The following is an 18376-nucleotide window of genomic DNA, read 5'->3' as shown; positions in this document are numbered from 1 at the left end:
TCTGAGTTCACAACATTCACTACTAACCTGAATACAGTAATGATACCAAACAACATATGTATGGCCATAGAAGTTTCTGAATGGAAGGATGCGGTGATAGAAGAAATGAAAGCTCTTGAAAAAAATAATACGTGGGATCATGTTCTTCCTAAAGGGCATAAAACAGTTGAGTGCAAATGAGTGTTCACTAGAAAGTATAAATCTGATGGGACTCTTGACAGGTACAAGGCCAAATTGGTAGCTAAAGGGTTTACATAGACTTGTGGAATAAACTACTCAAAAACTTTCTCTCCTGTAGCGAAGCTAAATACAGTTCGAGTTCTACTTTCTGTGGTATTTAATAAAGACTGACCTCTCCATCAACTTGATGTGAAAAATGTTTTTCTGAATGGTGAATTAGAAGAAGAGGTTTATATGAGTCCTCCTCCTGGTTTTGGAGCTTAATTTGACCATCAGGTTTGTAAACTTAGGAAGCCTTTGTATATTTTGAAACAGTCTCCAAGAGCTTGGTTTGACAAGCTTACTACCTTTGTTAAGTCTCAAGGTTTTACTTAGGGGCACTCTGATCACATTTTGTTCACAAAAAGGTCAGAATCAAGGAACATTGTTGTTCTAATTGTGTACGTAGATGATATTATTCTGTCAGGAGATGATGCCGCTGAGATTATCAGGCTTAAAAAGAAAATGGCTGATGAATTTGAGATTAAGGATCTTGGGAGTCTAAGGTATTTCCTTAGAATGGAGATGGCGAGATTAAGAGAAGAGATTTATGTCTCTTAATGAAAATACACTTTTGATTTGTTGAAAGAAACATGTATGACTGGATGTAGACCTGTTGACACTTCTGTAGAATTCAATGCTAAGCTAGAAGATTTTGTTGACAAAGTTCTTGTTGATAAAGAGAGATACCAACGTCTAGTGGGAAAACTTATCTACTTATCTCACACTAGACCAGATATATCCTACACTGCCAGTGTGGTTAGTTAGTTTATGCAGGCACCCTATGAGAGACATATGGAAGTTGTGAATCAAATTCTGAGATATTTGAAAACAACTCTAGGTAAAGATCTGATTTTCAGGAAAACTGACAGAAAATGTATTGAGACTTACATTGACTCTGATTGGGCAAGATCTGTTGTAGATAGAAATTCTACCTCTGGGTACTATACGTTTATGTGGGGTAACCTTGTTACTTGGAGAAGTAAGAAGCAATGTGTTGTTGCTAGAAGTAGTGCTGAAGCAGAATACAGAGCTATGAGTCTGGGAATTTGTGAAGAAATATGATTGAAGAAAGTTCTGTCTAATTATCACCAAGACAGTGATCTACCTATGAAGCTCTATTGTGATAACGAGGTGGCTATAAGCATAGCCAACAATCTTGTCAACATGATAGAACAAAACATGTAGAGATTGATAGACACTTTATCAAAGAAAAACTAGACAGTGGCAATATTTGTATTTCGTACATCCCTTCTAGTCAACAAGTTTCTGATATTCTCACCAAAAGATTACTCAGGAAAAGCTTTGTTTCTTGTGCTAGCAAGTTGGTACATCTACGTCCCAACTTGAGGGGAAGTGTTGAAAATAAGGGGTTGTTTATGTATTTAGCTCTAAGGGCATAGTATTTTTACTTTGCCCTAGTTTTTTCATTAGGACTTTCTAGAGCATGTTTATATCTCTGTTCTCTCTTGTATGTGGGTAAGTTGAAAATAATAGAAAGTGTCTACCGTGGTTTTTTCTCCTTGTACTAGGAGGGTTTTCCACGTAAATATTGTGTTTTCTTCTTCCATCTTTTAATAGTCTCTACCTCTAAAACTTGCAATTCATGTACATTAGGCACAATAACCAATATAAATGTTGATTTTGGCTGTGCCTTATGAGTGTCTGTATGCAGGATCATAATTTTGGCGCGCAGTTTAGTATGTAGAGAGTCTTCATCTGGCTATGGGCATGTATCGATGGCCTCGAATGGATAGCTGCAATTGGTTCTGCTGTGTTACTTTTTTTTCTAAAAATGCATGTTGTTGCTTAAGGTTTGATGTGAGGAATAAAAGAAATTCAACACAGTAGTAATGATAAAAATGCACTTTTCTTCCTTGAATTTCTTAAGCACAGTACGGTGCTTTATATTGTAGAAGACTTACACGAAGCAGAAATGGAAAGAATAAGCTCTTAACGGCTAGCCCAAAATTAAGCACTATTTTAGCACACAATGTGAAATGCCTAATTTTGTCTCACTATAAAAGGAATAATAAATAGGAATTACATAAATGAATAAATGTCAAACAATAATATTCTCCGAGTACTATCAACATGAGCGTAGCTCAACTGGCATAGTATTTGTACTATCGACCTCGAACTCAAAAGTTTGATTCTCCCATCTCACACTTTAATTACAATACTTAGATGTGGCCTCGCCCCGCCTCGTGGACATCTCTAGACTGCATATTTTAGTTGCCATTTTTTCTGTCTCAGATGAGGAACAAGTAACCAAACTTTTGTCATGGCAAAGAGATGCTTGTTTTGTTCTATACTCCACCATCATTTGGGTAGTATTCCTGGATATTGATTTATGGCCTGATTTTGTATCCTTCAAACTTTTTAATCTCACAAATTATTTAAACTCAAACTAATGAAACTCACTTTTTATATGTTATATGCTTGTATTGATGCATCTTCAACAAAAAATTTCGTTGGTGGATTGCCTCCAAAACTGACTGAAGAAGGATTTAAAGAGTACTTTGAGGCTTATGGCCATGTGTAACTGATTTAGTAGTCATGTATGATCAAAATACTAGGCGTCCACGGGGATTTGGATTTATTCTTTTGATAATAAATTAGGACAAACTTTTAAAACTCAAATGGTATGTTTTATATGAATAATTATATCAAAATTCATATATTATTTGTTTGTATTGGTAAATATAATTCGTGAAATTTATATGATATATCGAGCATATTAATTTTTAGAACTCAAGGACAGTAGTACAACTTTTAAAACAGATCCTATTCAAATAAGGTTGTTATATCGAGCATATTAATTCATTTGAGTACATATTAATTTATCTCTACTATAAATTTAAAATCTAATCTCGGAATTTCTCTCTTTTTAATCTTATCAGTAAAGCAATCTATTGTCTTAAAAAATATCAAAGAAAAGGGTTCACACTGAATTTCAGTACTTAAGAAATGGGATCAAAAGTTACAATGAAATCTTGAGTTTGATGCATGTACTTTTGAAGATTGTTTACTAAAGTTTGCCTTTTTGAAGCTGCATGATTTGACAAATACAATTGATGAAGAGAGTTGTGTCAAGAGGAAAGGTCAGTACAGTACTTATGCCTAAAAAGAAGAAAGTCAGAACAACAATTATTCATTGACCAAATGGAAAAAATGTCATATGAACTTTTAAACTTAAAGAATGATCAAACCAATTTAATAAGCTGAGGGTATTGCTTGGTATGGATTGCTGAATGCTGCAACATTACCAGGCCTTGAATATACAATCTGTCATCAAATTCAATTATGATTATCTGCTCAAGGCCAATGCCAATACCAATTATATACATAGTCATAGAAGTTGAGTGATTTTTATGGATTTCAAAAGTTTCATGAGTGCAGCAAATCAAACTATTTCTCACTATATTTAATTGATGAAATTCTTGGACATATAGACCCTTCATTGTCTTAGATATTATGAACAAAATTATACTAGGAACATGTATGGTTTGATCTACGTACCTGGTAATTACCAAGGGTGCGAGATTTAAAACCAGCGGCGCAGTAGTCAAAATAATATTCCCAAGTCCGTATGAAACTTTCATCAAAACCAAGTTGAAGAATTTTGCTGAAATAAAGAATTGTAAGTTCCTTTGAGATTGAACTTCCATTTGAACAATTGATAGTGGCAAATCCCCTAAATAAAACTTTTTACCTCTTATTCTCTAAGAAATTCTTTCTCCAACATCTCAAAGTCTGATGGTAATGTATCCCAATGTTTTCCAAATGTTCCACACTGCAGTAGAAATGTTCTTTATATCTAACATGAAGAAAAAAGGAGAGAAAACACCATGAATCTTCTAATCAGTTACAAAAACTTTATTTACCAGAGTCTTGATGCATTAGCCATGGCTGTTGTTAATCTACTTAAGCATGGTAGACATCCTCCTGGAAATATATATTCTTTTATAAAGTCTGAACTTAGTCGGTATTCATCATAACGCTCATCCGGTATCGATATGAACTAATAAAAAATCAAAATTAGTACAAGGACCAGAGATACTTTAGCATTTAATTTTGTCATATATAGGGTTACTAGATCCATGTAAATGCCTATAACAATCAAGGCTTCCAACCTGTAGAACAAAAAGGCCATTTTCTGCTAATACTGATTCACAAGAACCAAAAAAATCCTCCATGAATTCATGGCCTACAGCTTCTATCATCTCACTGAAACAAAAGAAAATTTGAATTATCATAGTACTAATTCATACATATGACAAATAAATTCTCTTTCATATTATCAAACTCACCATGATATAATCCTGTCATATTTTTCAGTACTAGGCAATTTTCGATAGTCGCAAAGAAGAAACCTAATGCGGTCCTAGAAGCAAAAGTGAAAATTAGATATAAGTAACAAACCATACCACAGATTATTTCCATTAATAATGGTTGGGAAGAATAATAATACAATAAAGTTGTACCTGAAGGTTGGCATCTTTTACTCTCTTCTCTGCATATTTTAATTGTTCCTCAGATAAAGTAATACCAGTATAACGACATCCAGTTTGCTTGACAATTTCAATAGCTAAGCTACCCCAACCACACCCAATTTCCAATACTTGATGGTTTTTATTGATTCTTGCCTAAGAATGAAGATATAAATGAATTGAATGGTTAATGAGAGTGAAAAAAATTTCTCAACTGCAGTTTGGAATTGTAGCTAAAAGAATCACCTTTTCAATGAGAAGAGAGATTTTTCTCATTTGTGCAACCTTCAAATCTTCATTCTCTCTCTATTAACAAGAACAAGATAAAAATGTAAAACTGATTCTATATATTTCTAACAATGTATCATCAAAAAGTGGAGGGAGAATGGTTTCATAAACAAACCTTGAAGATGGCACATGAGTATGTCATTGTATCATCCAAGAAAAGAGAAAAAAGTTCATTGCTCTGCAAGGAACACAAAGGAGCAAGATGTCTTTCAGTAAATAACAGAAAAATGATGCAAACTAACAAGGAAACTAGAGCTTTTTTCTGTAAGCTAATAAATTTAGAATGTCTACAAAAATGAAAAATATCAAATGAAGGATCAAGAACCTCAGTCTTTCTACCATCTACAGATAAATGTATTTTCTTATCTAGCTTTCTTAAAAAGGAAGAAAAATAAAAGAGTCAATAGGAGCCATTGAAAACTATTGAATACCAGGTCGTAATGACGAGAGATGTTCCTACGAGCTTGCGTAAGAGTGTTTTGCCTTGAAGCATGCTGAAAAAAATACTTTGCAGATGCAATACAAGCAGTAAATAGTGGGGGTGTCCACCATCCCCTGAAAAATATAAGTAAAAGTTTAGTTTAAAATATGAAAGAGAATGATAAGCATATCTCCCCATTATTTATACCTTTTCTTCTTTAGTTTTGCAATGGAAGAATTTGTATCTCTGCTAGCAATAATAATCTGCAAAAGAAATCAGAATGACAGAGTCCAGGCACATTACTGTGAGTATTAAATATTTTGAGTTCAAATATAGATGAGCTTACCAAGAAAAAATTTAAAAGACCTTCATCCTTATCAACAAGAGAAAAGTCTCCATTGATATATGCATCTGCAAGGCCTAAGTCAGCTCGTGTCATAATCTGCCAAAATGAATTCATAAGAATTTGGAACTAAAGAAGCACGAGCTCCAATCAATCAATTACTTTGCCAAACTTCATCAGTACAATTTAAATATATATGTAAATTGAGATCCTTAACTCTAAACCTTACATGAACAGGATCTGTTCTGTTGGTTGTACAACTCTAAGCAGACATTAGAATTACATACCTTCCAATAAAATTGGGAGCAGTGAACTTTGACAGCAACCTTTGGAAGGCATTTTTTATCTGTTCCCTCAAAGGTAAATATTGTGCCTCCTTCTTCCAATAAACTGAGTTGATACAATTGAGAGGAAAAAAAACAGATCATATCAGTTCTCTCTCGTAAAAGAAACAATAATGCCATTCTGTATTAACATGTAAATTGGAAGGTTGAGTCACTTGGGTGTAGAATTATAGTGCAAACCTGAATATGAAGTTCTTATCATATACAATGTGATTCAATATTTTCCTCTTCCTTTTCTTTCTTTTTAATCCTACTCTTTTTTTTTTTTTTTTTTGAAATGGAAACAAACTTTTCATTCATATAGTGAAAAGAGACTATTTCTCAAAGTACAAAGAAACACATACAACTCAAATGGAACTATGGGTCAGTAGATGCACTGGGTTATCTCAACTAGGTCGATACGACCTTAGCATCCTCATCATTTCCCATTATAAAGCGACCTCAAAAAAGGACATATAGGTTATAAAATGATACATCCAAAAGACATACAAACATAATTAACATAACTAAACGGTAGAAATAAAGCATTGCAGTTGAGGCAAATGTCTTGTATGTCTTTTTAATCTTACTGTTGAAATCAAATTTAAGGCATAATATAGGATTCAATATTCATAAAATATATCAATTGAGATGACAAGAAATAAAAGAATCACTAAAAGAAACTTATGATCATAGTAGCATATAACCTTACGTTAATGATCCTGAAGTTATATATTGCCCAAGAAATCTAGTGACAAATAGGCGTGCCGCTGTATCTGCTACGGAAGGTGCCATGTGTTTTGGGTTGCTTAAAAGTGTGAAACTATTTCCCAACATATTTTGTGCTGCAATAATACCTGCCTGCAAATATTTAGACTTAATTCGTAAATCCATTGAATTATTCAAATCTGGAAAGGCACATGAAGTGACGAAGACCCTTGGAAAATTATAATGTAATACTAGTAGTCATTACCTTTAACCCATCCTCATGGAAGCCATAACCTAAAGAGAAGTAGCATAATTAGCTTAACATGACAGAATAAGATTTCAATTGTAACATTAAAGCATGTCATATTTTAGGATTAAGGATTGCATGTTGCAGGATTTGAAGCTTAGGGCGTTCATTTGTATTCCTACAAAATCCTTATCTTTGGAATGTGGTATGATCAGGCATATTCTCTTCAGAACATCAAAACATCATATTTGATTCGGATTTACTATTTTTTTTCCTAATGTGCGCGTTAAAATAAAAGTTAAAATCAAATGTACTTTGAGTTACTAATCTACCCTGATAAGTTATGAAATTGTATGTATGCGCACAAACTAGAAGTGCAACAGGAATCATGGATGGACAAAAAAGAACAGGCACCTCCTTGAAACAGCTTGCGCCTTATCCTTTCAAATGCATGTTCCAAAGTAATTTTGGGCTAATGCAGTGTCCACTGCTTGCTTCCTAATTAATAAAATGTCCTCCTCTGTCCTCAATGGAGAGATTCCTTGTCGTACTCTTTTTCTTACGAAATCTTTGTTTCCTATTGCCCCAAAGATCTTTGGTTGTGTTTGTTTTTTTCGGGATATTCGTCCACATCATACCAAATTAGATCCAAAGTCTTTAAAATGCATTTTCTTAGGCTATTCGCGTGTTCAAAAGGGTTATCATTGTTATTTTCCTACTCTTAACAGGTATCCTGTCTCTCCCAATGTTACATCTTTTGAAGATATACCTTTTAGTCCCTCACTGTCCAGTCATTGTAAAGGAGAGGAGGATGACCTTTTTATCTATGAGATTACCTCTTCCACATCATCTCCTACTCAACCTTCTTCTATGTCTCTTCCTTCTCGCCCACTGGTCACTCGAGTTTACTCCAGGCGTCCTCCATGGCTACCTTCAAACACATATCCTACACTGATGGCTTCTTCGACATCTAATCCAGAATAGAGTGATGATCTACCCATCGCCCTTCGGAAAGGTAAACACACTTGTACTTATCCTATTTCTTCGTTTGTTTTGTACAACCGGTTGTCTTCCCCCACTTATTCCTTTATTACATCTCTTGATTCCATCTCTATTCCTCACCGTGTTCATGAAGCTTTATCTCATTTCGGGTGGCGTAGTGCAATGATTGAGGAGATGTCTGGAACGAATGAGAATGGTACTTGGGATTTAGTCTCATGTCCGATAGGAAAGAAGGCTATTGGATGTAAATGGACATTTGCTAAAAGCCAATCCTGACGGAACAATGGCTCACTTGAAAGCTTGTCTTGTTGCCAAAGGTTATGCCCAAATCTATGGCACTGATTATTCTGATACATTTTCTCCTGTTTCTAAATTAACTTCCATTCGACTATTTTTGTCCATGGCTGCTACTTATAATTGGCCTTTACATCAACTTGACATTAAAAATGCTTTTTTGCATGGTGATCTTCGGGAGGAAGTTTACATGGAGCAACCACCTGGGTTTATTGCTCAAGGGAAGAGTGATAAGGTGTGTCGTCTTCGAAAATCTTTGAATCGACTGAAACAAAGTCCTCTGCATGGTTTGGTAAGTTTAATCAAGCACTCAAATGTTTTGATATGAAGAAAAGTGCTTATGATCATTTTGTATTCTATCGACGATCTAATTTGTATTACTTTGTTTGTTGTGTATGTTGACGATATCGTTATCACTGGAAATGATATATCAGGTATATCTTCTCCAAATACTTTTATTCAGGGTCAATTTCATACTAAAGATTTAGGACAATTGAAGTATTTTTTGGGTATTGAAGTAATGAGAAGCAAGAAAGGTATATATCTATCACAACGAAAATATGTACTTGATTTGTTTTCTGAGACTGGAAAATTAGGAGTCAAACCATGTAGTACTCTGAAGATACCGAATTTGCAACTTGCTAGGGAAGGAGAATTATTTAAAGACCCTGAGAGATATAGAAGATTTAGTTGGAAGTTGAACTATTTAACAATGACACGACCAAATATTGCTTATTCTGTGAGTATTGTGAGAGTTTATGTCTTCTCCTACAGTGGATCGTTGGGATGCAGTAGAACAAATTCTATGTTATCTAAAAGCTGCACCTGGACGTGGGATCTTATATAAATATCATGGTCATACAAGGGTTGAATGTTTTTCAGATGTTGATTGGGTTGGATCTCGAGAGGATAGGAGATCAACCTCTGGATATTGTGTTTTTGTAGGAGGAAACCTAGTGTCATGGAAAAGTAAGAAACAGAATGTAGTTTCTTGTTCGAGTGTTGCATCAGAATATAGAGCTATGGCACAATCAGTGTGTGAAATAGTGTGGATACACCAACTTTTATCTTAGATGGGTTTCAACGTTACTGTGCCAGCTAAATAATTATGGTGTGATAATTAAGTTGCACTTCACTTTGGTCCAACCCAGTATTTCATGAACGAACTAAACATATTCAAGTAAATTGTCACTTTATTCGCAAGAAAATACAAGAAGGGTTGATGTCTACAGGATATATGAAGATTGGAGAACAGTTGGGAGACATATTTACCTAAGTTGTAAATGGAGTAAGAATAAGCTATTTATGCAACAAGCTGAGCATGACTGACATATTTTCTCCAGTTTGAGGGGGAGTGTTAAAAGATATATTTAAATTAATTTGTACAGTCATCCTTTATTATAATTTTGCATATCCTAGATTAGGGTTCCTTATTCTCCTATATATATGTACCTTTTATCTAATTAAATGATAAGAAATCCATTCTCCAAAAGTACAGAGTACATATGTGTATAAATATATTCCTGATAAAAATTGTGGCATTGTGAAAAATTAAGTGGTGAGAGACTACTTAGTGAAGAAATGTGTAGATTTTAGAAGATTAAAGCCAGACAATATGTATCTTCAGTTAATTCATGATAGAAAGTACATACGAACGGAGGTTAGAATGAGAGTGTATGAACTAAGAAGAAAGACTAGTTAGAGGGAAGCCAGAGCAAGAAATATAATTGTGAAGAGAAATTGGTGAGGAAAAAATGTGCAGAGGGAAAAAGAACTAAATGAAAGGTGATGGGTGAGTCCAAAGATGTTAGTATGAGAAATTATGAAAAGACTAAAGAGAAACCAGTAAGAGTATGTCCTTGTAAGCAAATTTGACACTTTTATAATAAATCAATGTTAACACACATTCTTTATTGAAATGTTACATAAATAACCTTTCTAAACATAGAATGCAGTGGCCTTACCTTGATATGCTCCACAAAACCAAATTCTTCTCTTTCCTTGAATGCTATGAAGCTCATTTGAAGCTTTTGATGCAGCAACAGATGGGATTGGGTGACCAGTTGACCACTTAAGCAAGATATTCTTTGGCTCTTTATCTGGATTAAGAGTCACAAGAAAAGGAGGACCAGTTTCACCAAGATTCTGCAAGTTCACAATTAAATGGAAGTATCAAAGCCACGTAACTTCAAATAACTGCAAGTTTGCTTCATCTAAGTACTTTCCATCTACAATGTTTTCACCCTTCTCCTTGTCGGCTAGAACTATTCGTTCCAAAAAGAGTTGAAGTTAGAAGCAAACAACAGACATTAAATGCTTATAGTCATTTTGATAATTCTAGTCTTCAGGAATTATAAAAAATTTACTTTGTTGAGTTCATAGTTAGTTGCATCCTTTAATAGATCCAGGATTTCTTTAATTTTGTAGCCCTGTTTACTCCTAGGTTCTTTGGTTTACATGGTGTTAGAGATAGATAAAATATCAGAGTGAGAGTATGAAACTAACCTGAAGTACATTGAGCCAATATGTCAAACATACTTTCTTATCTGTATTTCCAAGAAAGTTCCATGCACTCCATGCTGCTGGGTTTTGGGGCATTAAATTTTTGTCACGATGGAGAAAAATATCACTGCCAATACAGAGAAAATGGTTGTGCATTTTGATGCAACTATTTCAGGAATCATTATATTAATTTTAGCAGTTCATAATCTTTAAATAAAAATCATAAAAATCAATACTCAATCATTCACAACAGTTTGGAACAAGCCCATTATTGTCTCTACAAAGGTTAATTTGACAGGAGGAATATTTCAAGATCCTAATTGCAGAAAGCAACAAATACTTATTATTCATAGTGGCAATTCACAACAAAATGAACCTTCCTGATTCCAGCCTCTTTTACATTATTCCTATTTTTACTTTTTCAGCTAACAATAGAATGGAGATGAAATAATGATGTACCTATAGGCATATTGGAAAGCACCCAGTATTCTGACTTCTTCTGATGTTGCTTGATTTCCTAATATTCTTAAAGTATCAGGGGCATGGGTTGCTATTATGCATGCATCAAACATTTCCTGTGAATCATCTCCATAGCTTACATTACATCCTGATAAACATTAATATCAAATATCAACAACTTATTGTATAATATTGATTACAAACCATCTTATAACCAATTAATTATTTCACCTTTATCCATTGTTGATATAGAGTTAACTTCAGAAGAAGTTCTTATCTGACAGCCTTTACTCTCTAGTACTTCTTGGACCTAATTTTTCAAATATCCATTTGTCAAGGCAAATATTCATTTGGTTTCTCAAGTAGTTGTATGCAAAGAGATTTCACTTCTTCCACATGTATAGTATAAAGGATCAGATCACCTTCTTCACATAAGAATGAGAACGGCATTTGACAGTAAGCCACTGTGGACGACCAAACAACTGGAGAGAAGAATAATCCAATTGAAGAAAGATAGATTAATGTTAACAAGTTAAAAATCCTCATGATATGAAAGAAAAAGAACACAGACCAACCTGAAGTAGATGATGATTTCGACAAAAGGAAAGGACGGAGAAAGCTGAAAAGCTGAGAACTCCTTCTGAAGGACAAGACCAAATTGAACCGCACATTGGAACCTAGTAAGAAATATGAAATATATGTGTGTATATATATATAATCCCCTCAAAGTATAATATATGGTTATCCATAAAATTGACATAAAAGAAACTCGAGAATTGTTAAGCAATCTTACCAGATAAGCATTTTGAAACAATTGGGAGTATCCCCTTGACTTGATAAACTGCCCCAATGTCTCATTTCGATCAATATCTGAATTGTTCTCTAGAACTTCAAGATAACTGTACACACAAGAACCAATATTGCCTATCCTCAATTTCAGAACTTATATTTCCAAATCATGAAAGGTAATAAAGGTAGAACGTACTTGATAACATCATCCTTAAATTTCACTATTTCCCGAATCATTTGCCAAAAGTATGGATTAAGAAGGTTTTTCTTTTGTGCAAACAAACTTGAAAGACCATTTCGACTGCCCCATTCACAGCCCCGTCCTTTGTCTAAGCTAACCGAGAAAGACATATCTGATGCTTCCATTTCAACTCCCAAGTTCTCAAAAAATTCCATCATATTTGGATAGGTTACCTATTCAAATCAAAAGGAATAATAATCCATGGAGTATAATCATCCATCAAGCACTATATGAAATGATTAGATATTAAAATCAACCAAAGTATAAATCAAAGTGCTTTTAAACAATTTCATTAATGGAGTATATTGACATCTACAAAAAGTTAGTTACTGAATTTCTATCTCTTTAGGACATGAATTGAATTTCAATCACAAGACAACAAGACAGCTCTATTGTATCATAACTTCCAGTTGATGTATGAGACAAGGTAAATCAGTTTAAATGGTTTTTTTTCCTTTTTGAAAATGATTAAGTTCTAAGAAATACGTTGGAAAGAATGAGCTAAGATTAATTATGAATTAAACATTAATATAACATTAAAAGAATATGAAATTTTTTATTTTATTATATTTATTTATTGTTTCTAAGAAAAAAAAGAAATCATTTTAGGACAGTCTTAACCACTGCTTAGCATTCGGTTCTTTTAACTTCAACTTTGGTTTATTTTGATTCTTATGCTTTCAAAACGTCGATTTTGGTTGTTGTACTTCTTAAAAGTGACCATTTTGGTCCATTCATTTTTACTTTTTAGAGACCAAAATGGTCACTTTTAAGATGAACCAAAGTTAAAAATACGTGGACCATTAAAAAGATTTTGAAAGTACAACTAAAATGAATCAGTTAAAAGTATAAAAACAAAATAATATATAAACCTAATTTTAATTTAGTGCTTAATGCTTATGTCGAGTACAAAGAATTTTTTTTTTTTTATCGAATTGTATATTCATTAGTTCTTTAAGTTAAATAAATAAATGAATGAATGAATGAATATATATATTAGCAAACAATTTTAAGTAATTAATAATTTTAAGAAATAATTTGTTTAATGTACCCACTTTAGAAGTCTTATTTTCAATTCACCCAAAGAATTTGTTTGTTTGTTTTTTCTTTTTTATATTTCGTTTCTTTTGGTCTAATTATTATATTTCATTAGGCATCATTAATGGTAAATTGGTATTTCGAAGAAGGCATTAACGCACAGCTTAAAAAAATTGTTAAGCAAAATAATAATAAGAATGGGATTTGTTACATTGGTATATCAGTTACATTAATATTAGAGAATTAATTTTCTTAAACAAATTTAAAATTTAAAATTTTTATAACATAAGCCACGTCTCATCTCATCTATCAAAAATCCCGTTACAGGAGTAATATTTTGTACACTTCTATAATCTATTTAGTGAGCAAACCCATATAAATTTTTAATTAAAAACCATGCCTTATGTAATTAACCATTGTCCACTTTATGCTAATAATTTGGGAAATGATCATAGATAGTATATTTATCTTTTTCATCTTACAAAACTAAAATTCTTTTGAAAACTCTTAGACTCTAATAATTTTTCTGAGTATTATAAAGTATACCCTAATCTTATATATTTTCAAATTTTCCCCAAATTCAATTATCTTTTCCAAATATTATATCAAAATCTTAAATAATTTTTTAAATCTTTAATCTAATTTATAATTTTTCAATTAATTTACCTATTATTCCAAATGATTTTTTTAGATGGATTTAAGGTGATTGGTTTTTATTTTAAATTTTAGGAAACATTAAATTTTTCAAAAAAAAACTAGGTAAGATAGGGAAAATATATAAAATTTCGATATTGATTTTGGACAGAATAATACTGAGATTTTATATATTTTCTACGTTTTACCTAATATTTTTTGCAAAATTTAATCTTCCCTAAAATTTTAAAACCAAAATGAAATCATCCATCTGACAATCTAATTGATAAATTCATTTGAAATTTTAAAATTTTTTATATAATTGTGGAAATATAAATTGGTCAAAAATTATGTAAAAATTGAATATAATATTTGATAAAGATAAACGAATTTGGATAAAATTTGAAAACATAAAATTTGAAAAAAGATTCGAGTAGGTCGCATGATATTTGAAAAAATTAGTAAAATCTCTATATTAAATCTATCGATATGTACTGATAAAGATGACTAACAATCGATAAAGAATTGTTTTTAACTAAATCTCGGTTGCCAATTCTACCTAAAATGGATCGAAAAAACAATTTTAAAAAAAGACGGCAAGTTTTGTAAGATGAAAATTATTTCCCATAATTTCCCTAATAATTTCGAAGGCTGACAGCGCGCTAATCGCTACTCGCCATCCCCAAAAGCCCAATTATTTGACCTCGCATTTAATTTTAAATTTATTTATTGTCTTCGTTTATTTAAATTAAAATATATATATATATAATGTACTGAAAAAGGAAAAAGATAAGTAGTGTACGAATCTTCGCACGTGACATGGTTATGTCCGACAAATATTTATGATTGATGATATAATTCTTTTTTATTCGAAAAAGTTAAAAGAAAAAACCACTTAAGATTATCTCCATATTAATAATAATTTTTTTATCATCATCATATAAAATTTAAACTTCTAATTTCGAAAGAAAAAATTTATATCAATTATCATATAATTATGATTTCGTTTGCTAATCGTTTTGTTTTTTTTTAATTTTTAAAAATTAAATCTATTTCTTCTTCATTTTTTACACTGATTTACATCTTTATTAAATAAAATGGTTAAATTCTTAACCAAATTCAAAAAATAAAAATAAATTTTTAAAAACTACCTTTTTTAATTTTTGAATTTTGGCTTGATTTTTAAAATTTTTAGTAAAAAGTAGATAACCTATGAAGAAATTTAGAGGTGAAAATAATGTTTATTGGTTTAATTTTCAAAACCTAAAAATTAAAAATAAAATGTTTATCAAGCAAAATCTATACTTTTGAATCTTTTCTGATTAGATAATTCTAATAAAGTGTTTCTATTTTTTATATTAAATGTCACTAATAACTTTAGAATTTTCATCTTTGTTTTTTTGAAATATTTCAACAAAGAAAAATGCATTTTTAATAATATATATACTGTTTTTTTTTTTTTTAGAAAAATATATATACTGGTTCTTAGTAAAACAAACAAATGCTAGAAATTATATTAAAAATATCAGTTAAATTAGTCATCCATATTCTTAAAAAATAATAATAATAATTAGGAAAGAAGCACTAACTTTAAATTGGTGGAGTGGATTATTATAAACCACTCCATATTTTAGGCACTAAATATAATAGTGTTTACAACTATTTATAACTTATAATTAAATATAATAAATATTATTTCAAATCACTATTTACTATGTTATTTACTCATTTTCATATTTTATACTCCAAATATCTTTTAAAAAGTATGAGAATTCGATCCTCTCATATTCAATTACAATGCCTTAATTATTGTTTTTTTTTTTAAATTATCCAACACTTTGATTGATAATTTATGTTCGATTCAAAGATGTTTTTTTTAATACATTTAAAGATAGTGGTGGGATATTTTCCAAAAAAAAAAAAAAAGAAAAAAAGATAGTGGTTGAATTGATATAAAACTAAATTCATCATATTTTCTTAAGGAAGCACATAATTTTCTATTTATATTCTGTTGTGCACAGAGTAAAAAATTCAAACTGAAATCAAACTAATAGAAATAAAATTCAAGCACAAACCAATTAAATTCGCAATCTAACTCTCCATATTTTATATTAATTTAATGGTCAAAAATCATTTTTATATGATAAAATTATAAAAACAATAATTTAATCTCTCAACTTTAATTAATAACAACTTAACTTTGTACTTTTAAAAAATTGTAACAATTTAATTTCAAAATTAAATAAAATAATAAAACTAACCCTCTACATAATCAAAATGAGAACTTTTAGGGATAATTACAAATATAGTAATCAAGTCCAAAGCATATAACACAATCCAAAAAAAATTTATAGATACAACAAAAATTAGATTTTACTTTTGAAGTTCATCAAAAATAGGTCATAAGACTAGAATGAATCTATTAATGATAGACCATGTCACTAGTATGAATGTATATGTAATATATCATATCACTAGTAGGAGTTATCAATGATAAATTTTGTTGTATTTATAATTTTTTAAAATGTTATAAGAATATCTTTGGTTTAACTTTTTAAGTTTTTAATTTTGAAAATAAGTCATTAAAAAAATTAAAATATTTGATAAATACTCAGAATAAGTCTTAAAACACTTTAAGTGAGATATTTTTTTAATATAAAACGAATTCAAATAAAATTATTTTTTTGAAAAATATTTTTTCTAAACCAAATTGCTACCTACCGAAGTTGTGGAAATAAATTATTATAAAACTTAAAATTAGTAAAATTAAAAAATCAAGGCTGTCGTTATGGACAAAAATGGTTTTTAACTTAAATTAAAATGTCATATAACTTTAAGTATATATATATAAAAAAAAAATAGAAAAAAGGTCTCGTCAAAAAAAGAAAAAGAAAAAAAGAAAAGTAAAAGTCAATTAATTTATACAGGGGCAGTGCAACAGTATCGTCATCCATACGATCGCAATCCGCTCAGATTTCCAAACTTAGAGAGAGAGGAACACAAACCAGTAGATAGAGAAAGAAATCATACTCGATTGAAGACCATAAATCCAAGGTCCAAATCAAGGCCATCGAAATGGACCGTTTTGGAATGGCCGCCGACATAATCTTCCTTCTCCAACAACACAACCTCCACTCCGGCTTTGGCAAGAACAAACGCCGCAACCAAGCCGCTAATTCCAGCTCCGACCACCGCAACCTTCATCTTCCTCCCCTGCATTTCAAATCCAATCCATTCAGTGCTCTAATTCCGTTGGAAAACAGAGAAACAACAGATAACCACATTTAGCATTATATATATATATATATATATATATATATTTGTTTACCGAGATTTGCGATTGTGAAGAAGGTAAGGTAGCTTAGCTAGGGCACGGAAGGTACGGAACGGCACTACCTTTTTGAAGGAGAAAGAAGAAACGCGATACTAAAGGAAGCCGCTCACGTCTTTCCTCTCGCTTTGCCTCTGACTTCGCAAAAGCAAAAAAGGATGGGATACGGACAAGTAGACTGTAGAGTATATAGCATAGACTCGTAAGGAGGGAGCGGACATTTTCACTTCCCTCTCAACTTAAAATTACATTATAGCCCTTCCTTACCCATATACCCACTCGTTTGGGATACGAAATCAAATCTTTAATTTACAAATAATATTAAAATACCATAGTTTACCTATAATAAACTATTATCTGTATCTATCTGTGGCTGTATTTATAAATTTTTGGTTCATTTTCTCATATTTGAAAACAATCTTTCATTTTAAATTAGGCTGTGATGTTGACTAACATTCTTACCATAAATTTTGATAATGTTATCACATATTATATTTCCTTATATAAAATTATTATTACTATTTAATCAATTTCAGTAAAGATGAATTTTGTGGCTCAAATTACGTCAAGTATAGGAACTAAAATAGTATTTTGATCTAAAAATGTCTATTATGAAAATTTATAAACATAAAAGAATATTTAAATAATAAATGATTTATTTCACACTTTTTATTTATGTTAAGAAAAACATTTATAGCATTTCTTGCATCAATGTGTGGCTTGGCAATTCAAATCTTATCAATTTTTGTACATTTCAAACTTAGTTCAATGAATAAAATACTAATTATGTACCATTTTTGAGATTGATGAGATTCAATCCACTATTTCTAGGTCATCTACACTAGTTGAACTAAAAATATACCCATAAGTAGGCACACTTGATATCAAAGTATTAAATTTACATTAACATGCAAATATTTCCATCAATGTTATTCCCATATTTCCACGGTCATGAGGAGTGAATTGACATTTTCATTATATCGTGAAAAAATCCATAGAATATAAAAATGCATAAAATGACACTAAATGTAAATATAATATAAAT

The 18376-nt window shown here is 31.0% G+C and overlaps 1 protein-coding gene across 2 annotated transcripts; it reads right to left on the bottom strand.

Annotated features, from left to right (window-relative positions):
* Positions 1 to 3162: 3162 nt before the first annotated feature.
* LOC120068381 (uncharacterized) lies at positions 3163 to 17601 on the bottom strand. Of its 2 annotated transcripts, none has more exons than XM_039020131.2 (25): positions 17329 to 17601; positions 17031 to 17213; positions 12285 to 12502; positions 12093 to 12198; positions 11875 to 11976; positions 11722 to 11781; positions 11531 to 11609; positions 11300 to 11447; positions 10844 to 10967; positions 10303 to 10483; positions 7061 to 7089; positions 6800 to 6948; positions 6052 to 6154; positions 5768 to 5863; positions 5629 to 5684; positions 5432 to 5555; positions 5116 to 5178; positions 4959 to 5018; positions 4707 to 4868; positions 4533 to 4606; positions 4356 to 4449; positions 4107 to 4243; positions 3935 to 4015; positions 3742 to 3847; positions 3163 to 3507 (listed from the first exon to the last, which is right to left on the bottom strand). In XM_039020131.2, the coding sequence occupies exons 2-25, from the start codon at positions 17202 to 17204 to the stop codon at positions 3436 to 3438; spliced, it is 2598 nt and encodes an 865-aa protein (XP_038876059.1). In that variant the 5' UTR covers positions 17205 to 17213; positions 17329 to 17601; the 3' UTR covers positions 3163 to 3435. The 2 variants fall into 2 exon arrangements, with proteins under 2 accessions (XP_038876059.1, XP_090164225.1); XM_090308099.1 differs by having other exon boundaries at positions 17397 to 17502.
* Positions 17602 to 18376: the final 775 nt, after the last annotated feature.

This window comes from Benincasa hispida, chromosome 12 (genome assembly GCF_027475165.1).
Source record: "Benincasa hispida cultivar pf3 chromosome 12, pf3_genome.v1.1, whole genome shotgun sequence".
Lineage (NCBI taxonomy): Eukaryota > Viridiplantae > Streptophyta > Magnoliopsida > Cucurbitales > Cucurbitaceae > Benincasa > Benincasa hispida.
Note: the sequence above shows the minus strand (reverse complement) of the source record. Positions and strands in the feature narration are given on the sequence as shown.

Excerpts from the sequence above, each read along its gene's own strand:
- LOC120068381 (XM_039020131.2), bottom strand. The coding sequence starts at position 17,204 with ATGAAGGTTGCGGTGGTCGGAGCTGGAATTAGCGGCTTGGTTGCGGCG. Across the intron at positions 6,949-7,060 it reads TCCATGAGGATGGGTTAAAG|GCAGGTATTATTGCAGCACA; the intron begins GTAATGACTACT and ends AAATATTTGCAG. Across the intron at positions 4,869-4,958 it reads TCTCTCTTCTCATTGAAAAG|GCAAGAATCAATAAAAACCA; the intron begins GTGATTCTTTTA and ends CTTCATTCTTAG.